Genomic DNA, 24,370 nt, shown 5'->3' on the forward strand with positions numbered 1-24,370 from the left:
TTTAATCTTCCAAATTGCACACACCACACTACAATATCAGTGTTTGCACCTTTACTAATTACCTATTTATTTTCTTTTGTAAGGGATTAAAAAAGGAGAAAAAGGGGGTTTGGTTTTTTACATTATTCAAAATGATAAGACTAGGGAAAATATCTCCCATAGAAAAATGTCTCCTGTCTCATTTTTGAGGTTCTTTTCTCTGTCCACTAAGAAATGCAATTTCATGAGCAAAAAAGTACAGAATGAATGTTTCTGGTTGTGAAATTATAGCTCAGTGAAATCTATTAAATCTCTTTTTTCCAATACTTTAATAGATTCCAATGTCTTGTCTATACCTATTTTTTTTTTGTATTTTACAGTAGTTGGATCGTGTTGTGTTATTCTACAAAAATATAATGTTACACAAAAATATATTTATAATGAATGAATGAGGAGGCACTTGTTCATGCAAATTCCATTTACATTCAGTTCCAGATATGCTAGGAATTGCTAATGACTTAATACACATACCTATCCAAACACATCTGGAAGAGCTTAACTATGAAGGAATCAAATAATTAAGTATTAATATAATGTAAATATAATGTAAAACATGTATCTACTTTCTTTAGTTTGGGATCGTTGATGGTGATGGACATATAAGTTTGTATCAAACAAACTGTAAAGGTTGCCTACATAATGGAAGCACACCCAAACCATACCTGGTAAGTCAGAATATTTTCTAGTTTTTTTTAATTTACCTTTTTATTTTTTATATGACCACGACAACTAAGTCCTTATTTTAATTTGTTACATAGCTGTCATACTTGTATATAGTTTCTTTTTGCACAGCGGATAAATATTCTTGGTTGAAAATTGCATGTATACCAAATTTTTATTATATTTTTTATTTGGGGAAGGAAGAACAGAATTTCCAAGCAAAAATAGGACTTTCACACTTCAAACATTTTTCCTCATAGATTTAATTCTCTTGTGATTTAAGATTGTAGTACCGTATTTTCCGGCGTATAAGACGACTTTTTAACCCATGAAAATCTTCTCAAAAGTTGGGGGGTTGTCTTATACGCCGGGTCGTCTTATACGCCGAAAAAAAAACTCCGGCGCGGCTCCGGGACACGGCTGGGCGGGAGCGTCGGGCGGCTCTCCCCACGCGAAGGCGGCGCTGCCCGTTGGCTCTTGGCCCGAGGGGAGGGCCTCGCGCCCGCCGGACTCACCTGTCACCAGCACCGCTCTCCCCCCCGCGGGGATGCGCTTCCACCGGGCGGTGCTGTCGGAGACGAGCCAGCCTGGTGGCCGGGATCGGAGCTGCGTGCCGGACTAAGAGGCCGTTTCGTGAGGCGAGAGGGTGGCGGGAGGGGGGAAGGAGGAGGAGGAGTCGGAGTCCCCAGACGTGGCAGCTCTTCCCGCCGCCCGTGGAGCGAGATCGGTGTCCTCATCAGCTGCCTTTGCCTTGGCCAGAGGGATGCAGGGTGGGCACTTTAAGAGGCAGGCAGGCGCGGCGTCCCGGGTGTGGGCGTGGCAGTCGCTCTCCCGGTTTGGCAAGTTTCCCGGCGGGTGACCGAAGAGCAGCCTCTGCCGGCGCTTACTCCAATGCGCTGCAACTAGGAGTGCGAGCCGCCGAGGATGGGAGAAGCAGCCGCTTGGGCGCATCAGCGCAACAGCAGGCAGCCGGGATCGGAGCTGCGCGCCGGACTAAGAGGCCGTTTCGTGAGGCGAGAGGGCGGCGGGAGGGGGGAAGGAGGAGCCGCACCGCCAGGCTGCCCAGGAAAAGCAGCCACACCGAGAGGCTGCACGCCCAGTCCTGCTCCATGAGGGGCAGGGCGGGAAGCCGGCCGGGAAGAGGGACCGGGAGCCCGGGCCGAGCGCGCCTCGGCCGACAGTGAGAGGGAAGCGCACGAGTTCTAAAAAAGGCTGCGGGCGGAGCTGCCCCGCCCTGCGCCCAATGGGAGAAGTTCAAGGCCTGGGGGGGAAGCAGGAGGGGCGCCGGCCGTGGCGGGGTGGTGGCTGCCCTCCGGCGCTGCCTGCCGCCCGGGAAACGCTGCACCTCGGGGGCCGGCAGAAGCGCGGGAGCAGCGGGAGGGCCGGCGGGGCCAGTCGGGCCTTCGCCTCCTCTGCGACAGGCAGGGCATGTAAGTATTTTCCGGCGTATAAGACAAAACCTTGAAAAACTTCTTAAAAGTAGGGGGTCGTCTTATACGCCGGGTCGTCTTATACGCCGGAAAATACGGTATTTTATGCAGTCCAGGGAGTTGTGATAATGCATAGAGATTAAGATTCAGTTACTAACAGAATTGGAGGTTCTGCTATTCTGTGAAAAAAAATAAGTGGGGAAAAAACCTGCTAAGTACACTGTAGCAAGCTTCAACCTTAAATTAATATATCATTTTCTAGGTAAATAAGCTCTAACGTTAAATTAACGATATTTTTGTTGCTTTACTATATTTATTCTTTGTTATTTTTAGACATGGCAATGCCATAACAAAACAGCTAGTGATTTTGTTTTCATCAGTTCTTCATCTTTGATAGCTACTGCCGGGTTATCTACTGACAACAGGTATTAAAATTTATTCAAGATCATAGCAATAAACATTGTATAAATAAAAATTGATTACTAGGACTGTAGTGATTTTATACAAAAGAAAATTCCGTGTTCATTCCTTTTTATACCATATTATTCTGTGGAGAACAGCTTTTTATAGTAGATTGAGCAAAGAGCAAGTATACCTTGACATGGAAGTAGAAATTGTATATAGTAAGTACAAAATTTATATTAGATGCCATCTATTTTTGTCCTTGTTCCCTATAAAATATAAAGCACTACAGGGCATAAGACTGTTTACTTTAGGAATGGCCTTTCTTCCATAATATCTGCCTGGTCAATTAGATCCTGCAGAGTTGGCACACTAGAGGTTCCTTCAAATAAATGGTATCATCTCTTAGGATCTCAGAAGCATACCTTCTCAGTAGTAGGGTCTGACCTTTGGAAGAAGGTTACCCCCTGAAATTTAGATGCCCTCCTCTCTTGTATTGTTTAGAGGAGTTATCTAGCTCTTCACCTTGGCTTGTGGTGAGGGAAAACAAGGCCCTTTACTTCATCAAGCTTGCCATATTTTATTCTTACTTTTTATGTTTTATTTATTTAATTGTAATTTCTTTGTTGTGAACTACCCAGAGTTGGATGGCAAAGAAGTTTAATAACAAGTGATTAAGGTACAGGCCTGGAAACCAGGAGACTACGAGTTGTGGTCCTGTTGTGATTCAGGGTCAGCCTGTGGGTTCGGCAGTTGGGTCGGATGACTCAGAGGAGGAGGGGGGTGTTGAAGAGCTTGCTGATGATGGCCTTGAGGCTCCGCAGAGCCCTCAGCCAGGCCCCTCCCACCTGGTCACGACGGAGACCCAGCTGTGTGAGCCTGACAGCGTGGATGAAGATGACCCACAGCTGGCCCTGTTCAAGGACGCCCGACGCAGGAGGCAGTCAATCAGGAGTAAACAGAGGAAGGCAATGGGGCACCTTGGAAGGAGGCAGAGAGAAGCCACGCCCTGAACTGTATAAAAGGGGAATGTGTGGGAGGGCTGGTTTGCTGAAGGCAACCGCTTGAATAGTTCCTGTTTCATAGCTCCTGTTTCATGGTTGGTGTCTGTTTTATGTTAATAAATTTGGCAGGCTTTATTCCAGCCTCTTGCCGTTTGTAAAGGGGTTGTCCCTGCTTTTTCTGCAGGGCCGGTAGCAGGCTGGTACAGAACAGGTCCCACCTTAGGCTTGAAAGCTGTCTGGATGATTTTGGGCTAGTCTCTCTCAACCCAATCCACCTCACTGGGTTATTTTAGGAAAAATGGAAGCAGGCAGTAGTATTATTTATGTTCACAGCTTTGTTACTTATGAAGTAACAAAAGCATGATAAAACTCAAATAAATAATAAAACAGCCATGGTGATCCCAGAGGTTATTGGCATACTAAGTGCTTTACTAAAAAATCTTGGATGGCACTTAGAAAATCTGAACATTGACAAAATTTCCATATGTCAGTTATAAAAGGCCACATTGTTAGAATCTGCACATATACTGTATTACGTTGATCATTGCAACATTCTAAATTCTTGGGAAGAACTCGATACATATGAAGGCCAAGACGAGCTAAAGAACCAGCATCTATTACTTCACATTTTTATGTGTAATAACAATAATAATATCTGCCTATCCCAGGTCCTTGGGAAAGACCTGATAGGTGGATAAAAATGCCAACTCTGGTCTAAACCTTTGACTATGCATTCAAGCGTAATAATAAACATTGTATCTATATTCAATAGCTTTGATTTGAAGTATAATCTTACCTGCCTATATCTGCATCATAATACAGGTAGTCCTTGACACAGTTCCTTTAGTGACCAAAAGTTAAAACATCACTAAAAAAGTAACTTACGATGGTTTTTCACACTTATGACTTTTGCTGCATCCCGCTGATCATGTGATCAAAATTCAGATGGTTGGCAACTGGTTTCTTATTTATGATCCTTGCTAGGGTCAGGTGATCACCTTTTGCAACCTTCTAATGAGAAAAGGGACACGGTGGCTCAGTGGGTTAGGACGCTGAGCTTGTCGATCAGATGGTCGGCAGTTTGGCGGGTCGAATCCCGAGTGCCGCATAACAGAGTGTTACTCGTCCCAGCTTCTGCCAACCTAGCAGTTCGAAAGCACGTAAAAAATGCAAGTAGAAAAATAGGGACCACTACAGTGGGAAGGTAACAGTGTTCCGTGCGCCTTTGGCGTCTAGTCATGCCGGCCACATGACCACGGAGACGTCCTCGGACAAACGCTGGCTCTTCGGCTTTGAAACGGAGATGAGCACCGGCCCCTAGAGTCGGAAACGATTAGCACGCATGTGCGGGGGAACCTTTACCTTTACTAATGAGAAAAATCAATGGGGATTTTTGAGGATTACCTGTATTTAAATCATTATCTTTATACATGCATACATACATACAATACATACATACATAGTTTCCCCCTCAGGATTACTATTAAGCTGTAATTTCTATAAAATTTGAGTAGAAATTGTTAGATTATACTTACATTTAAAAAAAATAAAAATATTATTTCTTATTTCCAATAAAATAAAAAAATAAAATGTTTCAGATAATTTCAAAGGAATTATTTGGTGCTTTTAAAATTTTAATTACTAATTCAGTTTGTTCTTTATCATATATATTAAAGTGGATGTGTTTGTTTCCTTTTAGAAATATTTGTCTATGGGATACTTTGGTTGCCCCTTCTAGTAGCTTGGTTCATGGTAAGCTTAACTAGCATATATATATTAACATAAAAGTATACATTTTTTAAGGTTTAAAATCTTAAATTACACTTCAGCTACCTATTGAGAAATAAGATTTTAGTTAGAATTAGTCATTTTGCTAATATAACGTGCTTGTACATGCAAATCAAGATAATAGTACTTGATAAAAGTTCTATTTTTCTTCATATGTACAGTAATGCTAAATAAGGAATGTATTTCAAATTTTCAAAATTTGAATTTTGAAAAGTTTTAGCATTTGAAAATTTTTGAAAAGTTTCAAAATTTGAAACATTTGGAGTTCAAAACAGTGGTTTTGAATTTGAAGCAGGTTGTCTCAACCTCACAAGATGTGTTCTAACACTTTCAGTCACTGTAGAAGTGTTTAAAATTGCAACACACTCTCAAAATAGTCCAAGTTTTGATCACATGGTAAGCCTTGACAATATATCTTGGCCAAGAATAAACTATAAAATTTATATAAGCTATATAAATTGGATGAATAAATAACCTACAGCTATAATTTATGACGTCTCGCATTAGATGTTTTTTGGTTTAGACAATATGCTGAATTTTACCATACTATATTGTTAACATGTTTTGTGAACTAGGCTTAATGAAAATAGTGCTAGAACTAAACATCTTGCTATGGGACTTTTCCTGCAAGTAACTAACAGAGTTGGAAGGGACCTTGGAGGTCTTCTAGTCCAACCCCCTCATTCAGGCAGGAAGCCCTATACCACTTCAGACCAATAGGTGTCCAATCTCTTCTTAAAAACTTCCAGTGTTGAAGCATTCACAACTTCTGGAGGCAAGTTGTTTCACAGATTGATTGTTCTAACTGTCAGGAAATTTCTCCTTAGTTCTAGGATGCTTCTCTCCTTGATTAGTTTCCATTCATTGCTTCTTGTCCTGTCTTTTTTTTATAGATTTTATTAGTTTTTATAGGGTTAGGAATAAGGTGGGATCAGGGTTGGGGTTGGGATTTGGGTTAGGGTTGGGGTTGGGTTTTTCGAAATAACATTATCAATATTTAGCCAACAGCATAATGTCTGAGTTCATGTGTTTAACAAACAATAATAGATAATAGTTAATTATCATAAACATTATGTTAATTAATCACTCAATAGCCACCTTCTTGCTAATATATATTCAAAATTACATATCACATTCCTTTCTAACTCGTTTTTTAGCCATTGATAGAAATTATCCCATGTTCAAAAGTACACTTAGTCTTCTTTCTCTTCTATCTTTAAAGTCAATCTATCCATTTCTGCACACTAGAATTTTCTTAATTAGTACTCCTTCAGCTGGTAAATTTTCATTTTTCCAGTGTTGGGAAAATACAATTCTTGCTGCCGTTAGTACGTGTAGTATTAGTATTCTTGTCCTGTCTTCAGGTGCTTTGGTGAATAGTTTGACTCCTTCTTCTTTGTGGCGATCCCTTAGATATTGAAACACTGCTATCATGTCACCCCTAGTTCTTCTTTTCATTAAACTAGACAGACCTATTTCCTGCAACGGTCCTTTATATCTTTCAGCCTCCAGTCCCGTAATCATCTTTGTTGCTCTTTTCTGTACTCTTTCTAGAGTCTCAACATCTTTTTTACATTGGGGCGAACAAAACTGGATGGATTCCAAGTGTGGTACTACCAATGCATTATAAAGTGGTATTAACACTTCATGTGATCTTGATTCTATCCCTTTGTTAATGCAATCCAGGATTGCATTGGCTTTTTTAGCACCTGTAGCATACCGCTAGCTCATATTTAAGTGATTGTCCACTAGGATTCCAAGATTCCTCTCACAATTACTACTATTGAGCTAGGTACCATTTATATTATACTTGTACATTTGTTTTTTTCTAAATTTAAAAATACTTTTTTCACCATTGAATTTCACTTTGTTAGATAGGGCCCAATGTTCAAATCTGTCAAGATCCTTCTGTATTTTAAGCTTATCTTCTGGAGTGTTGGCTATTCCCCACTGCATACTTCCCTCCATGTAGATGTGGTTCCATTGAGGACCACATGGTGAGCGTGGTTGGTCAGCCAGTTATGAATCCATCTCGTGGTGATGCTTTGCAACCCACATTTTTCTATCTTATCAAGTAGTTAGGGTTGTGGCCTACTTTAGCAAATGCCTTACTGAAGTTCAAGTAAATTATATCCACAGCATTTCTTTGGCCCACAAATTTTGACACTTTGTCAAATAATGCAGTAAGATTTATCTGGCATGAACTGGAATAGAAGTAGAACAGATTGACTTAGTTCACATACAAGAGTTAGTCATAATTTGTTTTGGTCTACCATAATATATTACCCACCCAATGATTTAGCTCTATGATTCCTCAACAAATTATAATTTAAAAAAAAAACTTGGATTAATTTTGAATACAAACACAGATGCTGAATACATTTGGCCTACTGTTCCTGTTGTGTAAAATTATTGTATATATGATTATTGTATAATACAAATTATCTTGTATAGGAAAGGTACTTATTTCAATTATATACAGTTGTGCTTAAAAGATTGTGTGCTCTTTTGAACTTTCAGTATTTTTTCATAAATAGGACCTACATACAATTCCTAAAACTAGATAAAGAGAACTCAATTAAACAAATTAAACTTATTTACTTATTGAGGAAAATGGTCAAAAGCTACATATTTGTGTGTGATAAAAGTATGTGAACCTTTGCTTTTAGTATTTTCTTTCCTTATTTAATCATATTTTTAAACCTCCCATTTCTCACAGGAGGAATATGTGCCTCTGTTAGGTAACAATAATTGCAACTAAATGTTTCTGATAACTGTTGATAAGTTCTACACATCAGTCTGGAGGAATTCTAGCCTATTACTTCTTACAGAACACATGAATTGCCTGCTTCAGGTCCTTCCACAACATTTCTATAGGATTAAGATCAGAACTTTGACTTGGCCACTACAAAACATTAACTATCTTCTTTAGCCATTCTATGCTTGTGCAGCTTGTGAGTTTGTCTCAGTGCATGAGCCACTTTCTCTTTGAGCTTCATTGACAGACAGATATCCTGACATTTGTCTGTAGAATTTGCTGGTACAATTCAAAATTACTTTAAGCAAGCCATTATGGTACAGAGGCAGCAAAGTAGGCCCAAACCATAATATTGCCACCACCATGTTACTCAGACGAGGTAAGCTTCTTTTGCTGGTATGCAGTGGTTGCTTTTTGTCCAATACAATATTTTTCTTCAAAGTTATTTTTTGGTCTCGTGTCCATAAAACATTATTTCAATACTCTTTTGGCTTACCCATGTTCTTTCACAAACTGTAGATGAGTAGCAATTATCATTTAGAGAGTACTGGCTTTCTCTTTGCAAACCTGTCAAGCACACTATTTTTATTTAGCCTTCTCTTGACGGTGGTCTCATGAACACTGGTAATCAGCAATGCAAGAGGGGTTTGTAGTTCCTTAGATGTTACCCTGAATGATTTTTTTTAATCTCCCAAAATATTACACACCTTGCTCTTAGCATGATCTTGGTTGACCAACCTTTCTTGGGAAGGGTAACAATGGTGCTGAATTGCCTCCATTTGAACAGATCTGCCTGACAATAGGGTAGGGGAGTCCCAGGTCTTTGTGAGTTTTTTTAACCATTTCCAGCATGGTGAGTATCAACAACTGTTTTTCAGAGGCTCTCAAAATTGTTAGTCCTGTGTGAATTGAGAAACAAACAAGCCAACAATACTAGCTCTACCTAAATTGTAAGATATTTCATTATTAAAGTTTTAATGTTATATTGCAAAGTATTAATAATATTAACAGGATCTTGCAAGTCTAAAAGTGCCCTTCCTGTCTTATCACTTTTACCCTCTGCAAAACTAGGGAAGGTCTCTACAGAGATGTTTTGCCACCCCTGTGGCAAGAGTTGTGGCTCTTCCTCCCAATTCCCAAGTTCATTCCCACATGCCATTATAGAAATCCTTGTTCAAGAAGCCATGACTCATTTACACACACACACACACAGAGAGAGAAAGAGAGAGAGAGACATATATGTTATATTATATATAGGTATATAGATTTTCACAGGTATAGGTATGTAGGTCTTGGCGTATTTGGGTCTTTTCCCATGTAGGATTGAGGGTGTCTTGACGACGTTTCAAAAAGGTCCCACTCGTCATCTTCAGGCTGGTGTTTTCGGTTTTGTGCTTGTGCGAGAAGCTCGCACAAGCACGAAACCGAAGACACCAGCCTGAAGATGATGAGTGGGACCTCGTCAAAACATACATGTGTGTGTGTGTGTGTGTGTGTGTGTGTGTGTGTGTGTGTGTGTGTGTATTCTGTTGCACTCATCCTTGAGCATCCTCCTTTTGACTGAAACAGCTGGCTCTAATTTCCCCTCCAACTGAACTGATAATCTGAGAGGTTTGCTTACTTTTGCCACACACAAGTAGCTTTGAATCATTTTCCTCAATAAATAAATGAATAACAATGCTTTTTGTTTAATTGGGTCTCTATTATCTATTTTTAAGTTTGCATGGAGACCGGATCACATTTTAGATAATTATTGTGCAGAAATATTAAAAATTCTAATGGATTCAAAGTTTTAAGCATCACTATCACTGATTTTCATCAGTGCTCTTCACGTGGAGTTTTCCTTTAGCCATTTACAAAGATACAAGATTAAAATGTCACTTTTTGCTAACTATTAAGTAAATTGTTTGTAAGTTACATGAGTTACTGTAGCACATGGGTGTCAAACTTGCTGCGTCACGTGACGTGTCACGACGTATCATGACTTTTTTCACATTGCTGGAGCTGGGTGGTACGGCCTCTGCATGATGCAACCGGCCCACAGGCCAGTAATGAGAAGGTTTTGAAAGTGAGATCCATAAATAGTCAATGTCAAAAAGAGTTTTTTGCCTACTTCTAACAAATGTTTTCCATTGGTCTAATTCAAAATCAAGTGGATTCATCCAAATAATTCAGTACTGAGGCTTTGCTTCTTTAACAGTATCATATAATAAAGTAACTGAAATCCAATAGTAATAGAATATTACTTACATTGTAATTTCTTTTAAATTTGTTTGAATTTCAGCTTTTACCTGTCACGATACTGGAGCAACTGTTTTGGCATATGCCCCCAAACACCAACTATTAATATCTGGTGGAAGAAGAGGCTATACCTGCTTAATAGACCTTCGTCAAAAGCAACAGAGACAGTTTTTCCAAAGTCATGATTCTCCAGTTAAAGCAATTGCTGTTGATCCTACAGAAGAATATTTTGTTACAGGATCTGCAGAAGGAAATATCAAGGTCATACATTACAAAATTTCATCTTGTTAATTTGGATAAGTAGTAGTTTCTTATATGTTCATTATAACATTCCTGAGAACTATTTATTTTATTTAAATATTTATATATAACTTTCCATCTTATATAAACTTTGGGCAGCTTCCAGTCAAAGGTTAAAATAACATAATATCCTTATTAAAACTATAAAAAACAAATACATTAAACACAGCAACGTGGCTCCAAATCAAGCATCTGATGTGCACTCACCTCATCCCAATGCTGGGGGGGGGGGAAGCCTTCTGAACTTCAGAAGGAATATGTCCATGAACAGGAGTTTCCACAAAAATGGCATGCTTCCTAGCTTCCATAAGATGTCAATATTTAAGGGAAGGGACGAGGAGTGTGCCCACCCTGCCTAACCTGGTTATTTAAAATGTGTTCTAAATTGTTTTATTCTTAGCCTTAACTTTTAAAAAAATACTACTTGTTTAAGTATTCATGTTTAATTTCCATTCTTAACTGAACTAAAAAAAAACCATAACTAAAGCATCTGAGTGTCAATTGAAGCATATTTATCAGACTGGAAATCAATTCAAAACCACAATCCATTTTTCCCTTTCTGTTTGTGTTTCAGGTATGGAGTCTGTCTGGTTTCAGTCTTCTTCATACTTTCCTCAATGAACATTCTAGGCAATCTATTTTCAGGAATCTTGGGACAGGTGTCATGCAGATTGAGACAGGACCAGCTAATCACATATTCTCCTGTGGAGCTGATGGGACAGTGAAAATGAGAATTTTGCCCGATCGATTTAATTCATTTGGTGAAGTGTTGAAAACTGATGTGAAATATGTATTCTAAAGTGCTGTGAGCACTTGTAAAATATTATAAAATATTATCAAGCATAATTGTACAGGTAGCACTATAGTAATATTTCCTGATGTTTATATTTATTTCTTGGAGATATAGTCCTTAATGCACTAATGCCTTAAAGGTTAGCAAGTTCCTTCTTATTCTGCATAAAAATAGTTTCTGATGATTCAGTAAATATTTATTATGTATTTTGTTGAGTAGAGTTTGTTCTTAACTGAAAATAATGCCTCATTCCATGTTGAGCGTGGTCTTTATCACTTAATTTCTAAAGACCGTTCCATAAAGAAGCCTTATAATATCATCTGTTTTAGCTTGACAGAACAATCAGTTGCCAAATTCCTTATTCTAACTGTATATGGGTTGTAGTTGTGTGAAATAAACATACTTGACATAAGTAGATACCCATGCTAAAGTGAGATTTGCTATAGGAAGAAATGCTAATAGATGAGCCACCATATTTTCCTGAGATCTAGTTTGTTCACTTTTACAACTTGAACTTGGTCTTTAGTGTGAAGAATTAAAAGATAAAAATTTATCTTGGAACTTTTCATGCTTGAATGACTGCTATCAGGATGGCAGTCTTTTTCTTAAACCAAGAGCTGTAAAGAAAATATATATATAATTGAGTCCTTATTTAAAATAGGCAAATATAGTATGAATATCTAGCACAGATTGTTTTAAGAATTATATTTAAAAATAATACCTAACATTTAAAATCCATGAAACTGAATTTAAGTATATGTTGCATAAGATAATTGAATAATCTGGGTGGGGGTTATAAAATATGCTTAAATCATTGGTAAAACACAGGAAATTGACATACAATGTTATTTTCTCAGTAAATTTTGTTTTCATTTAAGCCAAATGTGCTTATTTTTCCTCTGGCACTTAAATCATAGCATTTAGCTTTCATTTCTGAAGTAAACAAAATAAGAAAAGGTTGCAAAAGAAAACTATTCTAATGTATGATAAATAGTATAGATTTATATTTTTTTAAAAAAATCAAGAGCTTGAAATTTGGTTTTGTTAAATGTAATAACTGTACACTTAATTTTTTTGACCAAAATGTAAAAAGCTTTCAAAATTTTCTGTGTGCTAAAATAGGCCATGTAAGTGTAATAATTTTGAACGTCTCTTATTTTACTCATGTAAAAGTCTCTGGAATAATTGGATTAGAGATAGATTACTTAAATGCAAATTATAAACAGTTTGCTAAAATATTTTTGTGGAAAAACTATCAATACAATTTCATGTGAAACAGATTTTGTCTGGGAATAGATGCTGTAAATAAAACAAAAATGAAGGGCTTGTATAATTAATTTTGTACTATTCTCAGGACACTACTTTTAAAAGTAACATTTCTTACTTTTATATAGCATTTTAAATATAATTTTAGCATATTTCTATGCAAATGTTAAGAAAACAAGTGCTAACATAATCAAAAATACATTTTTGCAATAACCTATGCTATTCTTATAAAGAAGAAATACACAGCAGCATTTTAAAGAGCTAGTGCAGCTGTTTGATACAGTGAATTAAAAATTTGAGTCAGTTTACAGGTAATGCAGAGGGAAGAATATAAATTGCAATGCTCAATCACAATCATGACTCTGTGAAAATAGTTTTATACACTTTAGGTCTGTTCCACATATATTGAGTCACTTGCCTGGAAGGTATATGTTAATAGTCCAATCCTATAATTGCTTAGGGTGTATGTATATGCTTGGGGTCCTGAGCTATCAACAACAGTAATGTTCTGCTATGTTTGTAGGAAAATTATACTGACATAACAGCTAGTACCAGTATGTAGGAAGAGATGTTAAACATTAGTGCTATAACCACTTATTTCATTTAAGAATATTAAAACAAAGTCTGTTGCCCTTCATATTTTATTCAGAAGATTAATGTGGAAAAATCATTTCAGTGCTTAGCATATGGACCAATTTACTGAATTTTATATATGAATTGCAAAATCAGAAATTATATCAAAGTCTTAAGAATTTAGCTTACTTGTAACTCAAGCTCCTTTAATTAGATTTAACATGGGATTTTGAGAAAGACTAATCTTTAGTAAACTTTTTGATAAGTTGCACTAAATTTTAAGACTTCAATATTGTGTAAAGCTCTGTATTTTGCCTAGAACGGCTAGTGTATTCATTAAGAGTATTCTTAATCTGATATTTTTAAGAGTCATATATTTAGTACATACCTACACAAACAACCATGTACAACATTTATGATGCCATAGTTGGTCAACATTTTATTTGAAGATTTAAGTAATATTAAAATGTTATGTGCCTGTCTTTCATCCAATTAGTATCTAGAGAATATTTTCCCAAGAATGTACTTCAACATTCTGTTTTGTTAGTATACCAAATGCAGTAGCTAGAATTTTCCATTTTTCTAAAACCGTATTAGAGGTTCAATTTATTTCTTCTATAATTAAAAAGGGAAAATAATCAAATGCTTAAGCATTCTACCACCAGTAACTGCTCAAAAAATAGGTAAGAGTGGTGCAATTGTCAACATTATAGTTGCCATTATTATGATTCTATACGTTTGTTTGTACAAAACAAATTACAAAGCATATGCATAGGTTTAGAACCCCCAAATAAAAGTTATCATTAGCTAATTAGTTCTGTTCCATGTTTGCTTTTTAAATGGTACACAATTTCAGAAAAATAAACTTCTAACACTTACCGTACTAATGTTCTATGGAAGAAATGCTCTAGTAGACTGTTCGATTGTATTGGAACCTTCTGGTGACTTACACTAAAATGTAATTATTTTTGCTTTGTGGGGCCCAGTATATCCTAGTTTTGCACTGGACTGCTTTTGAAATATATGCCAATAATATTTATGTTACCTGTATTCATCCTGAAATCAAGTCATATATTTATTTTTAATTACTATAATGGGGTCCATTGTTTCTTAAAATCAGCTTAATACTGTTTAAAAGAAGTTATAGAATAAAACAGAATTCTCCATAGAATTTATGGGGAATTCATGGCATGGTATTAGAATATCAATAACATGCCATGAATTATCCATAAATTCCTCTTAAAATATAATTTGAGGACATGCCGTGGTTTATAATTCATATTTGTACTAGTTGTGCAATTATATAAACCATAATTCAAATGTAATTTGAAGATAAAAGAAGTTTTTGCTTACCACATGCCTGAGCAGGGGGTTGGGCTAGATGACCTCCAAGGTCCCTTCCAACATCATCATCATCATTATTATATAAAAACTTTTATTCATAAAACATGAAACTCAGTCAACTGAACACTCAGATTGACTGGCACTAATGGTTAACACGGGTTGCTGCCAGCATCCTAGGTATCAACCAGGTATCTCCTTAAAATTTAAGATGTTCCGAGTAGCACAGTTTTTTGTAGCTTTGCTGGAGTTATTGCAGGAAGCTGCAATTTCTTGATATATTTTGCAAAGTTTTTGGACATAGTTCCCAGTGCCCCGATGGTGTGTTGTGTTCCACATGGTGATCTGTCTGTATTTGGAAGTCCCACAAGATCTTCACCCTCTCATTTTCGACAACTTTTTCCACCCTATGTTCCCACAACTTTTCGGACAGAGGCAAGTCGTATTTTTTACACAGTAGTGCCAAGTGGATTAGTTTAGCAACTTGGTCATGTCTAGCTTTGTAATCAGTTTGCGCGATTTTGCTGCACTCACATATTAAATGTGAAACAGTTTCAACTTTGTCGTTGCAAAGTCGGCAATTTGGATTGTCAGTAGATTTTTGTATCTTCGCTTTCATGCATTAGTTTGTAGTGCTTGTTCTTGAGCAGCCAGTATTAAGCCTTCTGTTTCTTGATGGTTCCCATCTTAAGCCATGCCCATGTCAAGTTATCATTTTTTCCTTCAATGTTTTTCAAATGCTGTCCATGTAAAGCTTTGGTTTTCCATCTATTTAGTGTGTCACCCAGCCGTTTTTCCTTATATTCTGCCTTTGTTTCTGTTATTTTTATAATGCTCTCTGTTTTCACAGCCTGCAGCAATTTTTCTGTACTTTGATTTACGTAGTCATTCAAACTTCGTTTTTCTTCTACAGTTTGGTGGATTTGCAGTAGCCCTCTGCCCCCTATTCTTCTTGGCAAGTACAACCTGTCGACGTCACTTCGTGGATGTAGAGCGTGGTGCATATTCAAAAGTTTACGCGTTTTCCGGTCTAGGTGTTCCAATTCAACCAAACTCCAGTTGATAATTCTAGCTGGTTAGGATATCACTGGGACTGCCCATGTATTAATGGTTTTAATTATATTTCCAGCATTCAGCTTTGATTTTAGTATTTTCCGGACTCTCCTGATGTATTCCTTTTGTGTTGACTGACTTTTCCATTCAAGATGTTATCTGCTTCCAATATGCCTAGGTATTTGTAACCGTCATCCTTTGCTAGTGCTTTCATCATACTTCTGTTTCCCAGTTCTATTCCATTTTTCCCATTTTTCCTCGCTGCATGGATAATATAGCACATTTTCCAAGTCCAAAGTCCATTCTGATGTCGCTGCTAAACAGTTGAACTGTGTTGAGTATTGATTCAAGTTCAGTGTGGCTTTTCGCATACAGTTTTAAGTCATTCATGTATAGTAGATGGTTTATCTTGCCATGCTGGCTTGAGATGTGGTATCCCAGTTTTGTGTTTTGTAATATTGTCAATGGAATTAATGTGATGTTGAACAGTAGTGGTGAAAGTGAGTCCCCTTGGAAGATTCCTTGTCTGATGTTGATTTCACCAAGGTTCTCCCCATTTGCTGTTAGAACTGTTTTCCATTTTTGCAAATTTGCTTTCAAAAATGTACAGATGTTTTTGCTGATTCCAAAGTTTTCCAAACATGCATTAATCCAACTGTGGGGTAATGAGTCAAATGCTTTCTTGTAATCAATCCATGCCATATTTAAATTTGTTTTTCGTCATTTTGCATTTTTAAGTACCATTTTGTCAATGAACAACTGATCTTTTGTTCCTCTTGATTTTTTATAATTTCCTTTTTGTTCTGCGGGATACAAATTGTTTTCCATCAGATGATTGAATACTGAATTTGCCAGTATTTTTGTAAAAAGTTTGAATGTTGTTCGCAGACAAGTAATTGGGCAGTATTTGCTTGGTTCTGTGCTCTTTTCAGGGTCTTTCATTATCAAGTATGTTCGACCAGCTGTTAACCATTCTTCACTTGTGGCATTTTTTTTTAATCCCATTTATATCCCGCCCTTACAATTGTAAGGGCGGCTTACAATCTAAGCACAAGTCAATGTGCTTTAGCAATAGCCTTCATTCTATGTATATGCCTGCTTATTAGGGCTTTGCCCCCCCCCAAGCGGCCTTATTACAAAGTCAGCTTATTGCCCCCAGTAATCTGGGTCCTCATCGTCGCGATCTCAAGACGTTTTTGTTTGTACAAGCCGGCCTAGCCTGATGGGGATTGGTGGTTTTTTTTTATTTTTTGTATTCTTAATTTTATCTTTGGGGTTTTATAATTGTATATTAATTGTTTTAACTTGGGCAACCATTTAATCTCTTTTTAATGTTTGTATTTTGTATTTGACTTTTGCCCTGTGAACCGCCCTGAGTCCTTAGGGAGAAGGGCGGTATAGAAATATTATTAAATTAAATTAAATTAAAATTTTGAAGCATTTCATCAGAGTGAGTGGCCATGCGGTGATGGAGGCTGGTGAGGTGTTTCAACCAGTATCCGTGCAGCTCGTCCAGGCCAGGTGCACTCCAGTTCTTGACCTTCTTTACTTGTGCAACCATATTGGTGGTGATTACAATATTCTCCATTTTGTTTTGTGTTGCTTGTTTTTGGATATCTTTGATCAAGGAGGCAGTTTTATTATGTTCCATTGGGTTTTCCCACAGTTCTTTCCAAGTGTTTAAGGTTTTTTCTTTACATGGTAGAACAGTAGTTTGGACTTTATTATTATTATTATTATTATTATTATTATTATTATTATTATTATTAGCCACTTTCAGTCATATAAGAGGAAATTATGTTTGTCAGAATAAATTGCTGGATTGCTTAGAAAACAGTAAAAAGGTAATTTTCCCTACCCATGTTAATTTGCAGATAACTTAATATTGGAAATTAGTATCCTGGATTGCTCCACTCTATAGATTTTTAAAAAGTAGTCATCACATATTGCTACATATAATTGTAATGGCTCCTGCCATTTTTGTGTGTTCTCTCATAGAAATGTAGAGTTTCTGCATTTTTATGCTACTTGAGTACAAAAATACTATGTTGTTGTTGTTGTTAGTTGCGAAGTCGTGTCCGACCCATCGCGACCCTATGGACAATGTTCCTCCAGGCCTTCCTGTCCTCTACCATCTTCTGGAGTCCATCTAAGCTCACGCCTACTGCTTCAGTGACTCCATCCAGCCACCTCATTCTCTGTCGTCCCCTTCTTCTATTGCCCTCAATCTTTCCCAGCATTAGGCTCTTCTCCAGTGAGTCCTTCCTTCTCATTAGGTGGCCAAAGTATTTGAGTTTTAGCTTCAGGATCTGGCCTTCTAAAGAGCAGTCAGGGTTGATCTCCTCTAGGACTGACCAGTTTGATCGCCTTGCAGTCCAAGGAACTCGCAGGAGTCTTCTCCAGCACCATAGTTCAAAGGCTTCAATTCTTTGGCGCTCAGCCTTTCTTATGGTCCAGCTTTCACTGCCATACATTGCAACTGGGAAGACCATAGCCTTGACTATACGCACTTTTGTTGATAGGGTGATGTCTCTGCTTTTTAGTGTGCTGTCTAGATTTGCCATGGCTTTCCTCCCCAGGAGCAAGCGTCTTTTAATTTCTTGGCTACAGTCCCCATCTGCAGTGATCTTGGAGCCCAGGAAAATAAAATCTGTCACTACCTCCATTTCTTCCCCATCTATTTGCCAGGAATTGAGAGGGCCAGATGCCATGATCTTGGTTTTCATAATGTTTAGTTTCAACCCAAGTTTTCCACTCTCCTTCTTCACCCGCAACAAGAGGCTCTTTAGTTCTTCTTCACTTTCTGCCATTAGAGTGGTATCATCTGCATATCTTAGGTTGTTGATGTTTCTTCCGGCAATCTTAATTCCAATTTTTGATTCATCTAGCCCTGCCTTTCTCATGATGTGCTCTGCATATAAGTTAAATAGGCAAGGCGACAGTATACAGCCTTGCCGGACTCCTTTCCCAATTTTGAACCAATCAGTGGTTCCGTGTCCAGTTCTCACTGTTGCTTCTTGGCCCGCATATAGATTTCTCAAGAGACAAATAAGATGGTCTGGTATGCCCATCTCTTTAAGGACTTGCCAGAGTTTGTTATGATCCACACAATCAAAGGCTTTAGCATAGTCAATGAAGCAGAAGTAGATGTTTTTCTGGAACTCTCTAGCTTTCTCCATGATCCAGCGTATGTTGGCAATTTGATCTCTGGTTCCTCTGCCTCTTCGAAATCCTGCCTGTACTTCTGGTAGTTCTCGATCCACATACTGCTGGAGTCTAGCTTGTAGGATTTTAAGCATAACTTTACTAGCATGAGAAATGAGTGCAATGGTGCGATAGTTTGAACTTTCTTTGGCACTGCCTTTCTTTGGAATTGGAATGTAAACTGATCTTTTCCAATCCTGTGGCCACTGTTGAGTTTTCCAAATTTGCTGGCAAATTGAGTGTAGCACTTTTACTGCATCGTCTTTTAAGATTTTGAATAGCTCAGCTGGGATACTGTCACCTCCACTAGCTTTGTTGTTGCTCAGCTTTTCTAAGGCCCACTTCACTTCACATTCTAGGATGTCTGGCTCGAGGTCAGTGACCACCTCATTGTGATTATCAGGGACGTTAAGCTCATTCTTGTATAGTTCTTCTGTGTAATTTTGCCACCTCTTCTTAATCTCTTCTGCCTCTGTTAGGTCCCTGCCATTTTGGTCCTTTATCATGCCCATTTTTGCATGAAACGTTCCTTTCATCTCTCCAATTTTCTTGAAAAGATCTCTGGTCCTCCCTATTCTATTGTTTTCTTCTATTTCTTTGCATTGTTCATTTAAGAAGGCATTCTTATCTCTTCTAGCTATTCTTTGGAATTCTGCATTTAATTGGGCATATCTTTCTTTTTCTCCCTTGCCTTTCGCTTCCCTCCTTTCCTCAGCTATTTGCAAAGCTTCCTCAGACAGCCATTTTGCTTTCTTGCATTTCTTTTTCTTTGGGATGGTTTTGGTTGCTACCTGTTGTACAATGTTGCGAACCTCTGTCCATAGTTCTTCAGGCACTCTATCAGATCTAATTCCTTAAATCTATTTGTCACCTCTACTGTATATTCAACAGGGATATGATTTAATTCATACCTGACTGGCCTAGCGCTTTTCCCTACTTTCTTTAATTTAAGCCTAAACTTTGCAACAAGAAGCTCATGGTCTGAGCCACAGTCAGCTCCTGGTCTTGTTTTTACTGACTGTATAGAGCTTCTCCATCTTTGGCTGCAGAGCATATAGTCAATCTGATTTCTGTGTTGACCGTCTGGTGATGTCCATGTGTAAAGCCATCTCTTGGGTTGTTGGAAAAGAGTGTTTGCTATGACCATCGTATTCTCTTGACAAAATTCTATCAGCCTGTGCCGTGCTTCATTTTGTACTCCAAGGCCAAACTTGCCTGTTATTCCAGTTATCTTTTGGCTTCCTACTTTAGCATTCCAATCCCCCATGATGATAAGGACATCATTTCTGGGTGTTAGTTCTATAAGGTGCTGTAGGGCTTCATAGGTAAAGGTAAAGGTAAAGGTTCCCCCGCACATGTGTGCTAGTCGTTTCCGACTCGAGGGGCCGGTGCTCATCTCCGTTTCATAGCCGAAGAGCCAGCGCTTGTCCGAGGACATCTCCGTGGTCATGTGGCCGGCATGACTAGACGCCAAAGGCGCACGGAACGCTGTTACCTTCCCACCGTAGTGGTCCCTATTTTTCTACTTGCATTTTTACGTGCTTTCGAACTGCTAGGTGGGCAGAAGCTGGGACGAGTAACAGGCGCTCGGTCAATTTCATCCTCTTCAGCACCGGTGGTTGGGGCGTAGACTTGGAATACTGTGATATTGAATGGTTTGCCTTGGATTCGAACTGAGATCATTCTGTCATTTTGAGGATTGTATCCCAGTATTGCTTTTCCTATTTTTTTATTGATTATGAAGGCTACTCCATTTCTTTTGAGGGATTCTTGCCCGCAGTAGTATACCTGATGGTCATCTGAATTAAATTCACCCATTCCTGTCCATTTTAGTTCGCTGATACCTAAGATGTCGATGTTTAGTCTTGTCATCTCTTGTTTGACCACGTCCAGCTTTCCTTGATTCATGGATCTTACATTCCAGGTTCCTATGGAGAAAAAATCTTTACAGCATCGGACTTTCCTTTCACTACCAGACATATCCACAGCTGAGCGTCCTTTCGGCTTTGGCCCAGTCGCTTCATTCTTTCTGGCGCTACTAGTACTAGCCCTCTGCTCTTCCCCAGTAACATATTGGACGCCTTCCGACCTGAGGGGCTCATCTTCCAGCGTCATATCGTTTTGCCTTTTGGTACTGTCCATAGGGTTTTCATGGCAAAGATACTGGAGTGGGTTGCCATTTTCTTTTCCAGTGGATCACGTTTTGTCAGAACTCTCTGCTATGAGCTTTCCGTCTTGGGTGGCCCTGCACGGCATAGCTCATAGCTTCATTGAATTACGCAAGCCCCTTCGCCACAACAAGACAGTAATCCATGAAGGGGAAAAATACTATAAACACTGGTATAAAATTGTTTTTATTATGCTTGTCTCTGTGCAGACTCTCCAAGCTAAAACCTGCCAGCTCAAGAAGCCTTTGGGAAGCTAGAGAATGTATTTATATACTTACATACTTGTTAGTCTTGATATTAATCTATGCTCATCTGGGGGTTCAACAATCAAAAGCAAATCAGGAACTAAATAATACCCTAATCAATTAACTGCCAAACAAGCTATCAGCAAACAGCCCAACCAAAGAACCGCCAAAAGTACTAACACTGACAGGGAAAGCCACAAGAATATAAGCAGAGCGCAAACTCATTCTTTACTAGCATTGATGTTACCTAGTTTGAGTAATGAAACATCTGCAAGAAAACAACCAAGCTTAGCACCAAGAACCCTTCATTTAAACCCTGAACTACAAACATTTACCACTTTCCACATGCAGCCGTTTCCTATGAGTTACATTGTATTATCCTGTAACTAGTTTGCTACAGGGGGAGGTGGTAAATATTCCACTGATGAATAATGTAAACTTCAGACACTATATGTAAAACAGTTGCCTCAGTTATGTACCTTGGTACCAGCCTTTTCCAATTGGGAAGTCAAAGGAATATCAGAAAAAGGTAATAGCAAACTACTTGTGTAATGTTTTTGAGAAAACCACCAAGGATGTGGTATTGACAACACTTTAAGGATATTTCTGCCTTTTTGCTAAGTTTTTCAGCACTGATGCTAAATACCTTTTAGCCTTAACATCCCAGCTTGAGTTCCTGAGCAAGAGTTGTAATATGTCCATCTTCAAATGATTCTAGTCCCCATTAGAAAAAGCACCCCTTTAGATTTTTACAGACTGCTACAGTGGTTACTTTATAATATCACTCAAGCCTAATGAAATTTAAACCGTAAATGTGCGAGTCATTTGACTATGCACTATGTATTAAGTTGTAAACTAGCCATCCAATTTAGCCTAGCAAGGTGTGCAGATCCTACCCTTGTTGGTTTCTAGTTGTGTTTTGCCATTTTCTAAAACTGAACTGAGTAAACCATAGATATGCTTGTCATGACAATAGCTTACATTTATTGATATTAATATGGAAAATGTGCTGTACAGAACAAGCTTTGGAGGGGCAGAATCCTCTATTATACTACTCAGTTAACCAATAGCTTCTTGAAACAAATAGGCACCCTACAAATCAAACATGCTTTTATATACATAGTGAGAAGTACTACATCTAGCAGCTGGCACATAAGAATGCGCAAACAGAAAAGAGAGAAATGACTGTACCATTAAAAGGCCTACAAGAGCAAATAAGGAGTGCTCCGTTGTCAGACAGATTGCTCAAAACGGGTAACCGTGAGTCACTCCCAACTGATACGGAACTGATAAAAACAAGAATGGGCTGGATGTCTACTACACCCACGTTTTCAACTCCTTTTACAAAGGGAAACCATTGAGAAATCCTTTTCGGATGGGTTGCCCAATTTAACATTGCTCGTCGTGCGCTCTCTAGCAAAAGCGAAAAAAATAAGTCTCGCAGAGCCTTCACGACGATCAGATCGGCCTCTTCCCGGCCTTCGGGGGGGACGAAGTGGGCTGCGCTCTGGGAAAGCTGCAGCGCCGACCGCGACCCCTGCTCCTGTCATCCTAGGACAGGGGTCGGCAACCTTGGCTCTTTTATGACTCGCGGACTTCAACTCCCAGAATTCCCGAGCCGGGAATTCTGGGAGTTGAAGTCCGCGAGTCATAAAAGAGCCAAGGTTGCCGACCCCTGTCCTAGGATGAGCGGCTGCTTTGCGCGGGAGTGGCCTCGCGATCAAAAGCCGACGGAACCGGTCCGGCACACCTGGCAAACCACCACGCGAACTCCTTCTCTCGCTGCCCACCCCCGCTCAACGCCCGCCTCTTTGATCCTTTTCCCGACAACGATTGGCCCGAAGTCACCAGCCCAGCCTCCTTTTCTCCTTGTGCCCCGCCTCCCTCCCCTCCCTCCTCTCTCCCGAGACACGGAGAGACTTGGAACTACCTTAAATTGTTGGCGTGTCTGCGTTGGGACCTCCGGCGTCCGCGGAGCACATAGTAAGCGGTTGTGATGCTATAGCCCAGGGGTCTTCAAACTTGGCCCTTTTATGACTTGTGGACTTCAACTCCCAGAATTCCTCAGCCAGCTTGGCTGGCTGAGGAATTCTGGGAGTTGAAGTCCACAAGTCATAAAAGGGCCAAGTTTGAAGACCCCTGCTATAGCCGGTGGAGAGCGATGGGATGGGTTTATCTCTGGCTGGGGCGCAGCAAGAATTGGTGGAGCTGGGGGTGGGGGGGGGGAGAGAGAGAATGCCTTGGGTCTAGCAATGTTTGATGGTTGCACTAAGGCGGAGACGAGTGGGTCCTCGCCCAAAGCTTTGGCTGGCTGAGGGTGAGACTTTTCAATAAGCAGCCAAGTCTCCGTTTTCAAGCTAAATTCTTTCTTGTTTAAGTCTTTGGTTCTTAGCTTTGTGATTGATTGCAATTCGTTATACGTTGTCAAGTATTCCCCCACGTTACAGATGCATAACGTGCTTTTTTCCGTAAGGCTTCAGAAAGTGGGAAAGGAGGAGAAAGCTCTCCCCCCCCCTCTATGTAGAAGTACAGTTCGGGCTAGATCTTCAAAACCAAATGCTGCCGATATGGAGAGTCAATCCGATGTAACGATTAAAGTTGCTGGTCTAAAAACCTCGAGACTTGAGTTCTAGTGCTGACTTTTGAGCCAGTCACTTTCACCCACCCAGCTCCCCTCACAGGGTTTTTGTCGGGGGAAAATAGGGATTATGTACAATCCCTTACCTGTAAAGCAATAAAAGCAGAATAAAAATCTAATGAAATATCTGTCACTGTTTTAAATGGAGATGCTGCTGTTAATAAAAATATCAACTGAGGCAGGCAGCATATGCTTTTGTGTTCTCCAGGACCTAGTAAGATTTTTTTTGGGGGGAGAAGGAAACAGCTCATTTTTAAATTTGATATCTATATCTTCCAAGCAACCTGTTGAATGCAGAGCTTCCCCAATCTGGTGGTTTTCAGCTGTCAGGAACCTGCAAATACCACAATCAATCAGGGAGGCAGCAACTGATTGAAATTGTAGGTTTTCCTAATTGAGGGCCACCTGGTGGTAGATCTTTGGAAGCTCACTATCTCCCTCACCTGGGGGGTGGGGGAATAAAACAC

The 24,370-nt window shown here is 39.1% G+C and overlaps 2 protein-coding genes across 4 annotated transcripts in view; both read left to right on the forward strand.

Annotated features, from left to right (window-relative positions):
• DMXL1 (Dmx like 1) overlaps positions 1–12,748 on the forward strand; it is a 92,658-nt gene extending 79,910 nt beyond the window's left edge. For all 3 annotated transcript variants that reach the window (XM_081320280.1, XM_081320281.1, XM_081320282.1), the window contains 5 exons: positions 612–704; positions 2,463–2,554; positions 5,235–5,287; positions 10,366–10,583; positions 11,197–12,748. In XM_081320280.1, coding sequence (XP_081176406.1) covers positions 612–704; positions 2,463–2,554; positions 5,235–5,287; positions 10,366–10,583; positions 11,197–11,421 — 681 coding nt within the window. In that variant the 3' untranslated portion in view covers positions 11,422–12,748. The remainder of the gene's footprint in view (positions 1–611; positions 705–2,462; positions 2,555–5,234; positions 5,288–10,365; positions 10,584–11,196) is intronic.
• A 10,469-nt stretch (positions 12,749–23,217) lies between these two features.
• TNFAIP8 (TNF alpha induced protein 8) overlaps positions 23,218–24,370 on the forward strand; it is a 41,546-nt gene continuing 40,393 nt past the window's right edge. Inside the window, exon 1 of the mRNA XM_081315483.1 lies at positions 23,218–23,248. Coding sequence (XP_081171609.1) covers position 23,248 — 1 coding nt within the window. The 5' untranslated portion in view covers positions 23,218–23,247. The remainder of the gene's footprint in view (positions 23,249–24,370) is intronic.

This window comes from Vipera berus, assembly GCF_964194415.1.
Source record: "Vipera berus genome assembly, chromosome: 2".
NCBI lineage: Eukaryota > Metazoa > Chordata > Lepidosauria > Squamata > Viperidae > Vipera > Vipera berus.